General features: G+C 32.9%; 1 protein-coding gene across 26 annotated transcripts in view; it reads right to left on the reverse strand.

Moving 5' to 3' along the window:
• LOC126889414 (tropomyosin-2) overlaps positions 1-18,889 on the reverse strand; it is a 174,604-nt gene that overhangs the window by 54,070 nt on the left and 101,645 nt on the right. For 14 of the 26 annotated variants that reach the window (XM_050657696.1, XM_050657686.1, XM_050657685.1 and 11 more), the window contains one exon: positions 2,866-2,983. In XM_050657696.1, the coding sequence (XP_050513653.1) occupies positions 2,866-2,983 (118 nt within the window). Of the gene's footprint in view, positions 1-2,865; positions 2,984-15,323; positions 15,442-18,889 lie in introns of all 26 variants that reach the window. The other 12 variants (XM_050657698.1, XM_050657687.1, XM_050657684.1 and 9 more) reach the window with 1 other exon arrangement.

Below are 18,889 nucleotides of genomic sequence, written 5' to 3' on the forward strand. Positions count from 1 at the left end.
GAGAATTACCTTTTTTCTACTAACATCAACTAAATACTACTTTATTTCTGATATCAGAAACATGTCAGTACTACGTTTTTTCTAACATTTCAACAAATACCAAGCTACATCTAAAGTCAAAGAAGCATTATGTTTCGAGATATCATAAAGTGTAAAAAAATATATTTGTGCATTTTATGAAGAAAAATAGTAGGTTCAATCCAACACACAACTTTTGTACTGCCCAGAAATCGTCAGGAAACTGTTTCTACCGTTTTTTATGCCCAGGTTTCATCATCGAATAAAATCCTAGTGCGCAGGTGAACCCAACAAGTACTTGAATTTTCCCGATTACTGATATTATTGTAATGAAACCGTCATTGGACAGTCACAATTTTTCGTTGAAATACTCGGACGATGCGATGATAGAAGGTTTTTTCCAACACAACGAAAAACCATCAAGCTACTGCGCGGTAAACCAGATGCGTTCCAACAAAAATTGTGATTGTCCAGTGACGGTTTTGTTACGACCATTTCAGTAATCGGGCTAATGCAAGTACTCGTTGGGCTGATCTGCGCACTAAGATTTTATTTGACGTTTCGTCTTCGGACGATACGAATGATCAACAAGGCGTAACAAACGGTCAACCAATTTCGTGACGATTTCTGGGAAGTACAAAAAGTACTTGCAGGAAAAACCTAGTATTGTACTGTAGTTATAAGAACAAAATTGGAACAAAACACCCAAGAATTTTGTTATTACCAACTGACAGTAGAACGAACTCATGAAAGCATAGCCAAGCTTAGGAAAAATCCATGTAAAAATCGGAATCTTATGTAAAAATGTCTTCGAATTGAATTCTGAAAAATCCACTTCTATTACTTCACACATACAGGGTGAGCCAAAGAGAACAGTTCGCCTCGATATTTGGCAGTAGTTATTAGATTTTAAGGAAATGCCGAAATAGGTCCATTTTTATTTTTATACTGCAATTTTTTGGCATTTATTTCATACTAGTGACGTCATCTATCTGGGCGTGATGACGTAATCAATGATTTTTTAAATATAGGGGAATAGGGTCCGTGTGATAGCTCATTTGAAAGGGTGTTCAATTCTCTATTCAGTAATATAAACATTATTATCATTATTTGTACAGGGTAGCCAAAAAATAATTTTAGAATTAAATTAATTGACGCAAAAAGAATGTATGTAATTTATTTAACTCAAAATACATTCTATTGCTGTCAGAAAATAGAAAAAAAAATGTTTATTTGACAAATAAACATTGCTTTTCACTTACATTAAATGTTCAAACTGCCAAGACGTAGGTGGGAGGCTGTTCATGATTTAATTTAAGGGAAAAGAAATGTTTATTTGTGAAATAAACATTTTTTTCTACTTTCTGATAGCAGTACAATGTATTTTGAGTTAAATAAATTACATACCTTCTTCTTTTTGCCTCTATTTAATTCAAAAAATATTTTTTTTGGTCACCCCATATCAATAATGATATTATTAATGTTTACATTACTGAATAGAGAATTGAACACCCTTTCAAATGAGCTACCACACGACCCCTATTCCCATTTAGAAGAATATCGATTACGACATCACACTCAGATGGATGACATCACTAGGATGAAATACATGTCTAAAAATTGATATAAAAATAAAAATCGGCCTGCTTCGGCATTTCCTAAAAATCTATCAACTACTGCCAAATCGAGATGGACTGTTTTCTTTGGCCCACCCTGTATATTATTTGAACACAAATAAAAAAATAAGACAAGATGATCAATAATCTATATTAATTACTATATCTAATGGGAATTAAGCATAAATTGAGTTTATTTTGACGTTTCCATTGACTTCGGAAATTATTTCCAAAATAAATATATTTTCCATTGAAATTGTGGATAATTCGCATTAAAAACAGTAAATAATCTAATGTCACAAGAAAATAGCTTAGTTCGAACCATATCAAACACTTTATAGAAAAACGTGTTAAATAAGAATATGAATTCAATTTACTGGACTTATAAAGTTGTTCCTTTAGAAAACACAAAGATGAGGTCACGTCATTATTAGTAATACACATACCAAGTAAAATAGTTTAGATAACTGAGGGACAGTTGACGCACAAAAGGTATGCCACAATTTGGTCGAAAGTCGTCAATGAAATTATATAATAGGTCTGTTACAACTAAAAACTTGCATTCGTAATAGTATATCATACACTACGAAAAAATGCACATAACAGTCATACTTATACTTTACAATAATTTGTAAAGCTATGAATTTTTAACATTTTTAATTAAATTGTTCTTTGACTTTAAGACGTTTACGTCTTGGTATTTGTAAAGTAACCTTGCGTTTCGATAAAACATAACATAATAATAAAATTATTGTTCGTATCACATTTTGAGATATTCGTCGATTTTTATCGTTGGCTAAATTAATCAGAAACAGTTTTACTCCGAATTTTGAAATTGTTCCAGAAAGTTTGTAACTTAAATGTTAATAAATAGCGGCGAAATTAAACCAAAATAAATAATCAAGCACTTTGGTAAACGCTGATTGGATAGTTTGGAATTTTATAGCTTCTATTTTCGGGACGGATATTCGAGAAACACTTTAGCTGCACCGTTAACATCACCAAAAAACTTCCCACCCCACTTTACACTACACTTCCCCCCCCCCCCCCCAACCATTTATTTATCCCCATAATGATGGTACGTTCCACGACACCTTTTGCAAACAAAATCAACAACAAAAAAAACCACTGATAAATCGGCGAGGCACTCGTATTATTTTTTTTATATTAGTGGAACATGTTTCAGCGCAAAAGAGATTAGTAGGTGTCACACTGCTAGAATTTTAAGAACCTCATCGTATTTTTTGTCGGCTTCTTCAGCTAGGAAACGGGCCTCTTTAAGTTGGTTCTCGAGGGCGTCCATACGTTCCTCATCGGCCAGGGAACGATTCTCGAGTACTTTGCGCTGCCTAAATTTAATTTGTATTTTAACATAAATAATATAAAGAACTAAAAGAAATCAAATACAGAAAACTTGTTTGGTAATATATATACTATGTACAAACTAAATACCTGGCTAATTATTAATGAGCTTCATCATTTTCCAAGACCGTAAAGGTATATAAAAATATCGAGGCTTCAGTTCAGTTTAGTCTGTTGTATGCCACCAGTATGGGCGGTAAAAATTTTTAAGTTTATTAATTCATACAATGATAAAAATTCCAACACAACTTCCTTAGACCACTCCATAATAAAATTACCACGACATATCGTACCAGCCCCTAGCCGCGTCGGAAGGGTAAGTACCTGCTGTGCATCAGCTTCCGACTTTCCTTTAATCCGTGTTGATTTAGTACCCTTTCAGACTAAGACACTGGTGTCTGACACCGGTGTCCGCCAACGTGCAGCAAAGCATTGTTTTAAATGAACGACTACAGTCGAGCCACTTTTGAGTTTCTGATTTTAGTGGATCAGGCTTTGCTGCAATTGAACACCGGTGGCGGACATAGGTGTCTGACACCAGTGTCTTGGTCTGAAAGGGTACTTACCGACAAATGCGGTATTCCACGGATCGTAAACAACAAATATTGAGGGGAAGAACGGATAACTAAACCCATCCCGCCAGTAAAATCAGATGGTTGAATTTTGTGGACTAGGGGGCTCCCCAGATCCTTATGGTGCGATCGTATCTATGACTCTCTTATGATCTTTCAGAAACTTAGTTTGTGCTCTAGTGTTGGTGAATAGGGCATTCTTTCGCGAAACATCACTATATAGTTAATACAAGGGCCCTGGAAGCAAACAAAGTGGGCTCTCAACTCGGTTGTCTCGCAAGTTTTGGACTACAACATGCCAATCTGCATGTCAGGACACTCTGGTCTGGATGCTAGACAAGGCTTATCCACTTTGCATCACGGACTCGAGCGAGGGTAGTCCAAGGAAGCTTCTATCAAAGAGACTCCTGGTCGCCTCTAACGTTAATGGCAACATTAGTGAGACTCTGGGGCTACTTAACGGGCTTTTCCAAGAGTCTCGATCCTGCTACATCGTGGACGTTGTTACCTATTAGTGGACGTGCTCACTGGTCATTGCAGACTTAGACGGCAACTACATTTATTCGGATTAGACCTACTTCACGCAAGTTTTGTCTTTTTTTAAGTGAATGATTAGATTCCAGGATAACGGTGAGGATTATAGATTGCTTATTATTACGGACTCATCTTCATATACCATTATCAAGATAAATTATGGAATAAAGAATAATAAACACGACATGAGGAGACAGGGGCTTGATCGTCATGCTTTATTTTCTAGGAAATAATCAAAGGACTTAATATAAGCTGATGTAGAATTTGTAGAAAATACTGATATAAATACTGAAAATACAAAATAAAGGAAAAACCAAATTAATGGAAGGACATAACCCAGCTTCTATAAAACTTATCGTTAAATATACCTCAACTTGTTTTCGTTAAGTGTAGTACTTGGAACACATTTTTAAGTATTGAATTTCTAGCAATTTATTACCAAACAAGTTCATACGAAAACCAAAAAAAGATGAAAATATCAATAAGCGGTACTGTACAACCATATTGTCTTTATTAAAGCCAACTCGTCTTCTTTTAATCACAGATGTAAAATAAATCAGAAGAGAAACTGTTACGTGAAATTACTTTATAATAAGACCATTAATATTCGATAAGCCTCACAAGTCGTATCGTATCGATCAGTATCTATACGTTGTTTATGAACCAGCAACTTATTACACCATCTGCCGATGATTGTTCAATATTCCCAAATTTGGAAAAGACAAGTACGAATCGGCCCAAGGTAAAACCGACAGGTTCTTTTGTAAGTACCGAATTATAAAACATTTTCATCTTTTTTTATACACTACTACTGCACGTAAGTAACACCTGGATTCAAAAGCATTAGAAAAAATTAAGATATTCTGGATGCTGGAACTCCCGGACCTGCTAAATGCTATATGGAAGGAAATATTCTCATACGTATACTAAAATAATAAAGATAAAGTTCAACGTATCGGAATGTTCGTAATTACTGGTTACAACGTTGTACGAATCCATGAGCTTCTACGAAAGTGTTAATATGAGTCACGATACAAAAAAAAACTGATTCTCTAGTATAGTGACGAAAAACGTGAATTTATTAACATATTTGCATATGTATGTAAACATAATATGCACTTTTGCAATGATATTAATAAGGAAGGTCGACGAACGTATTATTTCTCAAATTTAGTTGTGGTAATCAAAATTGCATGTTTATAATTAGACAAGTCGAAAACGGCGGGTTCGTTTGGAAAAATATTCCCATGAGATTTTTTTGCATAATTACATTCGTGAGACATTCCAGAATAAGGTTAAAGAAGTCGCCCACGTGAAAAGCGGTCCAAATTTTTTTAAACATGTTTTTAAAACAATTTTCAAAAATCAATATTTTTAGCCCGGACAATTTTTTGTAGGTTTTTTGGGCCAATCTGGATAAAAAAGGTCTCATAATTTTTCTCTAAAGTTGATCGTTTTCGAGTTATAAGCAATTTAAAATTGAAAAAACGAAAAATGGCGATTTTCAAGGCTTAATAACTCGGTTAAAAGTTATTATTTTAAAAGTCAGAAAGTGACTAAATCAAAGTTTAATGCCCCCCTACAAGATCCTGAAAAAAATTTTGTCATTATTTTATGACTAAGCTGTTATTTTTAAGTAATAATAATGAGCACCATGTACGTGGTAGGCGGCCGTAAATGTGAGTGCAAGTAAGATGCACAATTGGACTGCCGGAGTGGCATCTCTCTCGCACTCAGCATTTACGGGCGGCAACCACGTGCATGGCGCTCAATATTATTACTTAAAAATAACAGCTTAGTAATAAAATAATGACAAAAATTTCTTCATGATGTTGTAGGGGGGGGGGCATTAAACTTTGATTTAGTCACTTTCTGACTTTCATAATAATAACTTTTAACCGAGTTATTAAGCATTGAAAATCTTTTTTTCAATTATAAATTGCTTATAACTCGAAAACGATTAACTTTAGAGAACAATTTTTTAGAGACCTTTTTTATCCAGAACGGTCCAAAAAATCTACAAAAAAATTGTCCGTGCCAAAAATTTTGATTTTTGCAATTTGATTAAAAAAAAAATTGTTAAAAAAAATTTGGCCCATTTTTCACGTGGGCGACTTCTTGAACCTTATTCTGGGATGTCTCACGAATGTAATTATGCAAAAAAATCTCATGGGAATATTTTTCCCAACGAACCCGCCGTTTTCGCCTTGTCTAAATTAAGTATTGATTAATTTACTACAATTGTATCAAAAGCTTGCAATAATCTCGGCAAAGACAAAATGTAACCGTTTTTTTTTTCAAAAAGGTTCGACAGGAAAATGCAACGGTACTAATTTATTCAACAGTTCAGAGAATGTGAAGATACAAATATGCAAAATATCATCAATCTCGTGTGACCAAGTCACAATAGAAATAGTTAAACAACTAGAATGAACGAAAAAAGATAGTTTGTCGTTGAAAAACGTGAGAATACAAAAATGTTACTTTTTCATACCAACTCTTTCCACTTTCAATATTACACATATACACATCTCCAAGAAATTAACGCACCACCACCTTAAAAATGGGTCATTTTTGATGGCTCGAATTTCCTAAACCTGTTGTCCGATTTAAGTGATTTTTTTAATATGTTATAGCCTTATTCTTATCGCTGTTGTATATTGTTGCTAGATAGGTAAATTGTCCTTGTATACCGGGTGTACCAACTACCAATAAAACTGTGTTTTTTCTCAAAGTTCGCATCACACTGTGGAATATTCTAGCATTTATAAAATACTGAAATTAAAACCCAACTATAGCCCCATATTTTCTGAGTATTCTGTTTTTTAATTCATTCGCTTATGTTGGATAATAAAAAAGTTAGATACTTTAACAACTAGCCATGTTTTTCATCAATACAGGTTGTTTTTAATTAAGTATGGAAAACTTTAAGGGGTAATTCTGCATGAAAAAATGATGACAGTTTGGTTCATAAACGTATGTCCGCAAATATTTCGTTTCCGAGATAGGGGGTGTTGAAATTTTTCTTATAAACTGACGATTTTATTTATTGCTCTAAAACCAGTTGAGATGTGCAAATGAAATTTGGTAGATTTTAAGAGGTACTTATGTCGCATTTTTGACATAAAATTAAGGATTTAATATTCTCTATTGGTATGCGCGCCAATGGCGAATATAAAATTATTAATTGTATGTCAAAAAATGCGCATTAACTACCTCTTAAACCCCACCAAATTTCATTTGCATACCTCAACCGGTTTTAGAGCAATAAATAAATCGTCAGTTTATAAGAAAAATGAACCCCTTAAAGTTTTCCATACTTATTTAAAAACACCTTGTATTGATGAAAAACTTGGGTAGTTGTTAAAGTACCTAACTTTTTTATTATCCAACATAAGCGAATGAGTTAAAAAACAGAATATTAAGCGAACATGGGGCTATAGTTGGGTTTCAATTTCATTATTTTATAGTTGTATAGATGCTAGAATATTACACAGTGTGATGCGAACTTTGAGAAAAAAAAATACAGTTTGATTGGTAGTTGGTACACACGGTATACAAAGACAATTTACATGTCTAGCAACAATATTATTAAAGCAATATTGGATAAAGAATAAGTCTACATATAACATATTAAAAAAAAGGTATTATAATATATTTAAAAATCCCTGAAAAGTGCTACATCACAGAACTAGTTTTCGATTGGATGACCAATCGAAAACTAGTTCTGTGATGTAGCCCTTTTTAGGGATTTTTAAATATATACCTTTTATAAAGGATTTTATTCGTTTTTTGTATTATATGGTATACAGCCAACTACAGGATAACTTTTTCCTTGTGGATATTAAAAAATCACTTAAATCGGACAATAGGTTTAGGAAATTCGAGACATCAATAATTACCCATTTTTAAGGTGGTAGTGCGTTTATTTCTTGAAGAAGTGTATTTCTTTACTTGACTTCTTATATACTTTCTATACAGAATGTATACCAAAAATACCCTCAGGAATGTAAGGCCTTCAATAAATCAAGAAAATTTGACATTTATAAGGGATCAAACATGACTTGGCTGAAACAACCCTATTGCAGTCTTCATATATTATCTTAATAGGATAAAAGAATATGGGAGGATAATGTCACTATCAATTTTACTTAAGAGCATGAGCATTATAACCGGTAGGGTCAGTTTATAGATTAGAGAGCTCTGAACGTCACAACAGTATGAGTGTTCAGATGTTTAAACCTAAGATTGAATAAAAATATCATATAAAAAACTAAAATCTTGATTTTATTGTGCGAAGACAGTTTTTTTGGAAGAGCTTTTAAATGAATCGTGAAAATGAAAAATTACCGCAACAGTCAGAGCAAATAAATGGTAAAAACGCCACCCTGGAAAACACTTAATGGAAGAACAAAGGAAACTAAAAACAAACAGAGAGTAGACACTTTTTGCAAAGAAAAAATACCAGAAAGATATGATACACATCAGAATACAAAGAATCATTAATCAAGGAAATTATTCGTTCGGAGAGAAGAAACGCATTCAAGAAATCACCGAATCACTGAAAGAAGATCCATTACCGATCTTCTTTTTCTAGCAACTAAAAGAAGAGTGAAAAATGTAGATATTGCAGGACATAAGAATATATGCATAAATTGCCCATAAAATCATTTAGAACAAAAAAAATTCTGAATTATTATTACTTTAAATATTTCATTCAATTTTTTAATAGTTGACAGTATTGTTTTATTGAACCGATTTTATAAAATGTTAACCTTCCGAACAAACATGACTAATACTTCTTAATTATTCCACACTTTACATAAATTTCATTCACAAATTGTTAGAAATATTTCAATAAATTAAGAAATTAGCCATAAAGATACATCAGAAGCTGGAAATTCGACAACGTTGTAAAACCTTGTTTAAATAAAACGAGGTGACATCACCAAATTGATGTAATGAGTGATTGATCAAGTACTCGCAAATATTTAAACCTTTTTGCATACATTTCGACAACGGCAAGAGATATTTTTAAAAAGTGGGAGTGGCTTTATTTCATATTACACAAAGTTTATTTTTTTTTAATTTATAGTAGAAGTGTTTTGCTCTAAAAGTAATAAAGTTCAACAGTTTCTTTACGACCTAGAAGGTAACCTTTAAGAGCAACGTCATCATTAAACACCGTATTAAATACATAAGAGTGAAAAACGGGTTAACAGGAACAATATAAAGGCAATAGTACAACCAACATGAAATCACAGACTTTAGAATCAACTTTACTACATAGAGATAACACAAGAAAATGTTTCTTAGGTTACAAATGTTTAACAACAAATCGACGGTTGGAAGGTAAAAGGTTTGTAACCAACAAATCAACTTTTTCCAAAAAGTAGAAAAACGTTCTATTTTAATAATTTTTTTGATTAATTTATAGATCAATTATTGATCTACAAATTAATGAAAAAAATATTAGGTTAATTTCTCATAAAAATACTTTAATGAAACTTTTTGTCTACTTCCTAAAACAAAATTTATTTGTGGGTTACAACCTTTTACCTTTCAACCGTCGAAATGTTTTCGCTAGAATATTCAGAAATGAAGAAGGATGAAGATGAATGCTGATGAAGAAATCAGAAATCATAATTGAGGCCCCTAGGACACAAGGGGTGTAAGTTAGGGTGGTGCAAAAAAAGTCAAGTTGATAATTCCGTGTCGGTATAGTGCGGAAAAGTTGCGATTGGTAATTACAAGAAAAACAAAAATTATATATTCAAATCGGACTTTATCTTCCGATCCCGCAACGGACCTAAATATTATGAAAAAAATTAAATTTTACCTTTTTTTCAAAAAAATTTATTTATCCTTGGTGTAAGTTTTATTTATTGCTATAGTAAAATTTATTTACAGTTTGCATGGTTGAGTAATAAAAAAAAATAGTTTTACGCATTTAACGAATATCTTCCGATCCCACAAAATCAATCAAAATCTATAAAAATTTGAAATTTTTGATGATTTTGATAAATTAAAAAACATTTAGTTATCTCATTTTTCTGTTACATTGTGAAGATCTTCGCTTGTTAAGATATTGTATGACAATATTTAAACAACCCAGAACTCAAAACGAGGGGGTGGTTGCACTTCTAGCTCCACATGCACCCTTGTCTCCAACCAACCAATGAGTGTGTGTTTTTTACATTATTTACATACATATGTACATTTCTTTTTCATCTGTTTGTGTCCAGCTCTTAAACACCAACTTTGTATTGTGATTTCTTGATAAAATCTAGCAGCATGGACCTTGATTTAAGTGTTGTCCTGATGAATCCATCTCTCGATTGGGGCCCACATAATTAGCATTAGACGATGTTTCCGGGACCAACTTTAGACATCGCTTGTCAGCTTGAGTGTGGCAGGGATAGTTTTGTACATTCCAGTCTGTCATGTCGCCCGATGTAATGCAAGAAGTTATATCCTTATTTGAAACTCTTCGAGGAAGTGGTGGAGAAGATAGTTTTGTAACGTTCCAGTCTATTATTTTAGTTTAGTCCTATGCTTCAAAATTTCAAGTAGTAGGGAGAAAGGAAACACATTAGAGATCTAGGACTAAGGAGAATGTTAAAAGCCGGACAGACTAAAGCCAAGGGCAAAAGTATTAGAAATTTCATCCCTCCTACTTTAAGTTTTCAAGTACAGGACTACACTGAAATAATAGACTAGAATGTTACAAAACTAACTTCTCCATCAGTTCTTCGAAGAGTTTCAAATGAAGATATAAGTTCCTGCATTACATCAGGCTACACGCCAGGCAGGAATGTAAAAAACTATCCGTGCCACACGCAAGCTGTCGAGCGGTGCGTAAAGTTGGTCATGGAAGCATCGTCTAATGTATAATGGCATGTGGGCCTCAATAAAGGGATGGATTCATCAGGGCAACACTTGAATCAAGGTCCATGCTGCCAGATTTTACAACCAAATCACAATACAAAGTTGGCAAGAGCTGGACAAAAACAGATGAAAAAGAAATGTACATATGTAAATAATGTAAAAACACACACTCATTGGTTGGTTGGAGAAAAGGGTGCGTGTGGAGCTAGAAGTGCAACCACCCCCTCGTTTTGAGTTCTGGTTTGTTTTAATATTGTCACACAATATCTAAACAAACGAAGAGCTTTACAATGTAACAGAAAAATGAGATAACTAAAAGCTTTTTAATTTATCAAAATCATCAAAAACTTCAAAATTTTATAGATTTTGATTGACCTTGCGGGATCGGAAGATATTCGTTAAATGCGTAAAACTATTTTTTATCACTTTACCATGCAAACTGTATATAAATTTTACTATAGCGATAAATAAAACGTACATGGAGAATAAATAAAAATTTTTGAAAAAAAGGTAACATTTCATTTTTTTCATAATCTTTAGGTCCGTTGCGGGATCGGAAGATAAAGTCCGAGTCCGATTTGAATTAATGTTTTTTTGTATTTCTTGTAATTACCAATCGCAACTTTTCCGCACTATAGCGACACGGAATAATCAACTTGACTTTTTTCGCACCACCCTAGTGTAAGCGCCAAGTTTAGAGAAAACTTTATTTCTAGACAAATTTAAAAATCTAGGTACATACGAGTTAGCATGTTTTCAACGACATGTCATTTTTGATCATGTTATTGTTAGTTTAGGTAGAAAGTTTGAAGCCACCATGTTTTCTATGTGTTTGGGACTCCATTTTTATATGTAACTCAATTTCCTTAAAATTGTCACTTACACCCTTTGTGTCCTATGGGCCTCAATTAGGAAACAAAAAATGCGATGAATTGGGCATATATTAAGAAAAGCTATAACAATTTAATGACAACCAGAGTTTTCTATCAGATGCATTTAGGAAAAAGAATAAAAGGATGACCGACAAACATGTGGAAAAGAAAACAATAGAAAATTAACTAAAAAAAAAAAATTTCTTAGAACAAGAGAACTAAAAAAAGATAGAAGACAATAGAAGGCAGCAACAAGATATAATGCTTCAGTAGGGTGGCTTCTAGGTATAAAAGTGCCATAAACCTGAGGGCAACGAAATGATGCCCTCAAATATTGTCACAGACATTATGGAATATACATAGTCGTTTATGACCTGATTCATGGGCTTATCAGCCAAGGAATCTGAGTCCAGGGTTTCGCAGACGACATTGTAATAGTGACTACGGGAAAATTTCCCAGTACTGTTAAGGATCAGATGCGATATGCCCTTCATTACATAGAGAATAGGTATCTGAAAGAGAACATTCATGTGAACCCTTCCAAAACCAAGTTAGTAGCCTTTACTAATTAGAGAAAGGTTACTCGACTGCAATCTGAAATTATTTGGGGAGAAACTATGTAGAAAGAACCAACGAGGTCAAGGGTTCCAAACTCAATTGGAGCACTCATTAACAATTTAACCAACAGGGCTATAGCGACTCTTCTGGAACTAGACGAGTTGTAGGTAAAACCTGGGGGGTTGAAACCAAAGATAATCTGTTGGTTATACACATCAGTGATATGATCTACAGTTACTTATGGTTCAGTACTTTCAGAGTGACCTCTCTCACCACCCTACAAAGAGAAGCGCTTCTAAATATAATAGGAGCTTTGAATAGTACAGGAACGGCATCTTAAAGACTATCACAGGTCTCCCTCCGCTGGAATTATATATTCCGGCGGTAGCCTTTATAACCATCCTGATAATTGAAGCGAACAATACTTGGAGGCTGAATTATGTATCGAAACGCCACAAAATACTACTGGAACGACTGTACTTGAGGAATCCATCTTTATGATGAACTCAGGTATCATGGCATCACAACTAATCTTCGCTAAAAGATTATACCATCTATAAAACAAAACGTCCCAATTATATTTCACTGATGCATCTAAAACTGCCATGGTACTGGATCAGGAGTATTTGGGTAGACATGTCATTATAATAAATCTTACAGCCTAGGTCAATATACAACTTTGTTCCAGGCTAAAGTGTTTTGCTTTTGTGGTCTGCACTGAAGAAGTCATGAATGGAGACTCAAAAGCAAAGATATTAACATAAGTCCATTCTTTCACGGTTTTTGCTCTAAATTTTAAAGAACCGCTTGGATTGACATGAAATTTGGCATAGGCATAGCTTACATGTCAAAGAAAAAAAGTGATATTGTGCCGATGTGTGCTTTGGCCCTGGGGGTGACTTTCACCCCCTCTTGGGGGTGAAAAAATATAAGTGTAAAATAAGTCCGGAAATGGATAAACTGACTAATTTTAAGTAACTTTTGTTCTATAGAGCTTTTTCGCCAAGTCAACACTTTTCGAGTTATTTGCGAGTGAATATGTTCATTTTTCAACAAAATAACTACATTTTTAGACGGTTTTTCGCAAATAACTCAAAAAGTAAGTATTTTGTCGAAAAAAACGTTCTTAGCAAAAATATAGCCTGTAAAAAAGTAAAAAAAATGGTGTACGCGTTAGGTCTCTAAACCTCGTAAAATCAGAGTTATAGCCAATGAAAAATAGTTTCATATTCACCAAATTTCAAATTGAATACTTCGAAGTGAAATATCCAAAAAATTAAGCACTTTTTGGGGAAAACCCATTATAACTTTTTAAAGTGTTTAAAAAAAGCTTTATTTCTGTTTTTATAAAAAGTTTCTAGCATTAAATTTAAGCAAGTTACGCTCAAAATAAAGTTGGTCGCTTTTGTTTTGGCAAAAAAAAAATCGGGAAGACTACCCCCTAATTAGCAACTTAAATGAAATTAATCGTTACCGCTCCACAAATTATTTTACTTATGTTGTGTTTATATGATCTGTAAGTTTCATCGATTCAAAGTGCTTATTTTGGAAAAAATTTGGTTTTTAGGTAAAATTTTTAAAAATTTTAATTTTGAAAATAACTTAAAAATTGTTACAGATACCAAAAATCTCGAAAAACAAAAAAGTCAGCATTGCTTTGCTGAAAATCATGTATTTTTTTGTTTTTCTGTTAGACAAAAATTCTCGTTCAACCCCTTTTAACTACAGCCCTTTCAAAAATAAGGACTTTGGACCGATGAAACTTACCGATCATATAAACAATACATACACGGGTCAAGAAACTTGTGAAGTCGTAACGATTAAGTTCATTTGAGATACTAATTAGGGGGTGATTTTCCCGATTTTTTTTTTCCAAAAAAAAAAGGTAAGTACTAACTTTATTTTGAGCGTAACTTGTTTACTTTTGATGCTAGAAATTTTTTTTATAAAACAAAAATGAAGCTTTTTTTAAACACTTTAAGTAAATTGTAATGAGTTTTCCCCGAAATGTGCTTCATTTTTGATTATTTCACGTTAAAGTATTCCATTTGAAATTTGACGAATATGAATCTATTTTTAATTAGCTATAACTCTGCTTCTACTAGGTATAGAAACTTGATATATACACCATTTTTTAAATTTTTTACAGGCTATATTTTTGCTACGAATGTCTTTTCGACAAAATACGTACTATTTGAGTTATTTGCAAAAAACCGTCTAAAAGTGTGGTTATTTTGTTGAAAAAATGAACATATTCACTGGCAAATAACTCAAAAAGTATTGATTTAGTGAAAAAACTCTATAGAACAAAAGGTCAGTTTATCAATTTCCGGACCTACTTTGGACGAATACTTTTTCACCCCCAAGAGGGGGTGAAAAGCACCCCCGGGGCAAAAGCACGTATCGGCACAATATCACTTTTTTTCTTTGACTTGTTAGCTATGTGTATGCCAAATTTCATGTCAATCCAAGCGGTTCTTTAAAATTTAGAGGTTTTGCAATATTTTACCGTTGAAGAACGGACTACATTTATACAGATAGCTACTTGGCTATTCTATCAGTAAGAAACCCACTCACCAAATCAAAACTGGTGAGGAACTGCAAATATCTCCTCAACAACCTGACAAAAGATAATAAAGGGGTGCATGGAAATGAACGAGCAGTAAATAAGTCATTTTCAAGAATGTATAACAAGACTCTCAGAGCAAAATTATACTTTCTATAAAATTGTGGAAGATTTACTATACTTGCATTACGATTTTACCACAAAAGATATAAATACATGAAATGATTAGTTTTATCTTACATCGATTAATTTTACCGACATACGTTTCATTAATCATTAAAAATATTCTCCTGTCCGTTATCGAAAACGTTAATAAGCTCTGGGGTAATGAATATACCTCTTCGTATTTTTTGTCAGCTTCCTCTGCTATTAATTTGGCCTGTGTCAGTTGCTGCTCTAAGTGGGACACCCTGTCATCTTCCATATTTGTCTTGTTTTCTAATGCTTTGAGTATCCTATATGCGGAGAGATTAGTTTCGTTTTATTGGGAAAGACACACACTGGTTTAAAATGTAGACAGTTAAGTTAAGGTGACATTACCGAAAAGAAATTCCACATCTTGAACAAAAATTTATATTTTATCTCACAATCGCCATGATCGTGTTCAAGGTTTTTTAATTAATAGACAAGGTGAAAACGGCAGGTTCGTTGGAAAAAATATTCCCAAGAGATTTTTTTGCATAATCACATTCGTGAGACACCCCAGAATAAGGTTCAATAAGTCGCCCACGCGAAAAGTGGTCCAATTTTTTTTAATCAAATTGCAAAAATCAATATTTTCGGCCCGGAGAATTTTTTTTTAGATTTTTCGGACCATTCCGGACAGAAAAGGTCTCTTATAATTTTTCTCTGAAGTTGATCGTGTTTGAGTTATAAGCAATTTAAAATTTTAAAAACGCGAAAATGGCCATTTTAAGACTTAATAACTCGGTTAAAAATGATTATTATGAAAGTCAGAAAATGACTAAATCAAATTTAAAGCCCCCCCCTCATGATTCTGAAGAAATTTGTGTCATTAATTTATTACTAAGCTGTTATTTTTAATTATTAATAATGAGTGGTAAGATCGTATTGACGCGGCTGTAAATGTGAGTGCGAGTGAGATGCGCCATTGGACTGCCTGAACGGCATCTCTTTCGCACTCATCATGGACGGCCGCCTAATACGTGCATGTCGCTCATTATTTTTACTTAAAAATAACACCTTAGTAATCAAATAATGACAAAAATTTCTTCAGGATCTTGTAGGGGGGGGGGGGCTTTAAACTTTGATTTAGTTATTTTCTGACTTTCATAGTAATCACTTTTAACCGAGTTATTAAGCCTTGAAAATCGCCATTTTTCGTTTTTTTCAATTTTAAAATGCTTTTACCTCGAAAACGGTTAACTTTAGAGAAAAATTATAAGAGACCTTTTTTATCCAGAATGGTCCAAAAAACCTAAAAAAAAATGTTGATTTCGGCCAAAAATATTGATTTTTTAAAATTTGATTAAAAAAAATGTTAAAAAAAATTTGGACCACTTTTTGCGTGGGCGACTTCTTGAATCTTATTCTGGAATGTCTCACGAATGTCATAAAAATCTCATGGGAATATTTTCTCCAAAGAACCCGCCGTTTTTGCCTTGTCTATAAGTATTATAGCCGGTTTTAATGATATCCGTATGTTGTACTATCATAATAATCTTTCCTAAACCAAGAAAAATAAAATATTAATGTACCAATATCAGTCTTCTTACCATTGAAGTGTACGGGCATAGAAAGAAGTTTACGATCTTTCAAGGCAAACTCATGGACATGGGACTAGGATATGGTATAATAGTATAATGAAATAATAGGACCCATACACTTGCGATCAAATAGCGGAAACTACAAATTAGTGCGCAAACGGGTCAGTCATACTCTATGCACTGTTCGAAAAAATCATTCAACATATAAAACTAAAACTATGAAATTTAAAAAAATATTTAAAAATATTTTTAATTTAGTAATAAATATTTAACTCCACGTTTGACAAAACTTGCTAACGTGACGAAACGCATAAATAAACTTACGTGCATAGAAATCGGCCCACTTAAAATTTTTTGATGTCTCGTATTTCTTAAACCTGTTGGCCGATTTAAGTGATTTTTTTTAATATGTTATAGCCTGATTGTTTAACAATATCGCTGTAATAATATTGTTGCTAAACTTTTCATACATTTTTATTGTATACCGGGTGTACGAATCAAACTGTGTTTTTTTCTCAAAGTTTGCATCACCCTGTGAAATACATTTTTATTGTATACCGGGTGTACGAATCAAACTGTGTTTTTTTCTCAAAGTTTGTCAAAATACTGAAATTAAAACCCAACTACAGCTTCAGGTTTTCTTAATATTCTGTTTTTTGATTCATTCGTTTATGTTGGATAATCAAAAAGTTAGGTACTTTAACAACTAGACATGTTCTTCATCAATACACGGTGTTTCTAAATAAGTGCGACAAACTTTAAGGGGTAATTTTGCATGAAAAAATAATTAGATACAGTTTGCTTCATAAACGTATGTTTGCAAATGTTTTGTTTCCGAGATACGGGATGTTGAATTTTTTCTTACAAACTGACGATTTATTTATTGTTATAAAACCGGTTGAGATATGCAAATGAAATTTGGTGGGTTTTAAGACGTAGTTATTGCACATTTTTTGACATAAAATTAAGAATTTAATATTCACCATTACCGTGCATACGGGTAATATCACCGATCATATTACCCGTATGCACGCTAATGGTGAATATAAAATTCTTAATTTTATGTCAAAAAATTGGCAATAACTATCTCTTCAAACCTATCAAATTTCATTTGCATATCTCAACTGGTTTAAGAGCAGTCAATAAATCGTCAGTTTGTAAGGAAAAATTCAACATCCCGTATCTCGGAAACGAAACAGTATTGCAAACATACGTTTATAAAGCAAACTGTCATTATTTTTTCGTGCAGAATTACCCCTTAAAGTTTGTCGCACTTATTTAGAAAAACCGTGTATTGATAAAGAACATGTCTAGTTGTTAAAGTACCTAACTTTTTAATGAATCAAAAAACATAATATGAATGAATCAAAAACATAATATTAAGAAAACCTGAAGCTGTACTTGGGTTTTAATTTCAGTATTTTATAAATGCTAGAATATTCCACAGGGTGATGCGAGCTTTGAGAAAAAAACACAGATTGATTCGTACACCCGGTATACAATAAAAATTTATCTGTTTAGCAACAATATTAGTACAGCGATATTGTTAAAGAATCAGGCTATAACATATTAAAAAAATCACTTAAATCGGCCAACAGGTTTAGGAAATACGAGACATCAAAAATGACCAAATTTTTAAGTGGGCCGATTTCTATGCACATAAGTTTATGTACATGACAACGGTGCATAAAATACATACTTATGTTTTTTCAAAAAAGACTTCCAAACACCTGGCACCCGCCTACAGATAAGAGAAAATTAAGACGAGGTCGAAGTAACATCTACGTTAGCAGCAGCTCTCAAAAAATCCGTCAAAGAGTTCACCTGCTCTCCAATCTGTCAAAGATTTAATCTCCCTGTGCTTTGTATAAGAGCAATTAATTAAAAATTGTGTAGTGCCCTTTTTGTGTAAACAAGTTTAGAAAGTTTTCGCATCATTTTCTTGGTAGCCTTTAGACCCAAGGTTGTCACATCTCCACATTCAGGATCTGCGTGACAGTGACTTGGATGGACAATAGTGCACATAGACATTCAAAAGACTTGTATTAACTAATACATAATATTGTAGCTCTAGGATTTTGTTTATGTTTATTTTGTTTTCTATTTATGTTCTAGTTTGATTGATCTATTTGTAGTTTCTCTCTTTAATATATTCTTAATACCTTTGGATAGCTTT

This window comes from Diabrotica virgifera, chromosome 8 (genome assembly GCF_917563875.1).
Source record: "Diabrotica virgifera virgifera chromosome 8, PGI_DIABVI_V3a".
Lineage (NCBI taxonomy): Eukaryota > Metazoa > Arthropoda > Insecta > Coleoptera > Chrysomelidae > Diabrotica > Diabrotica virgifera.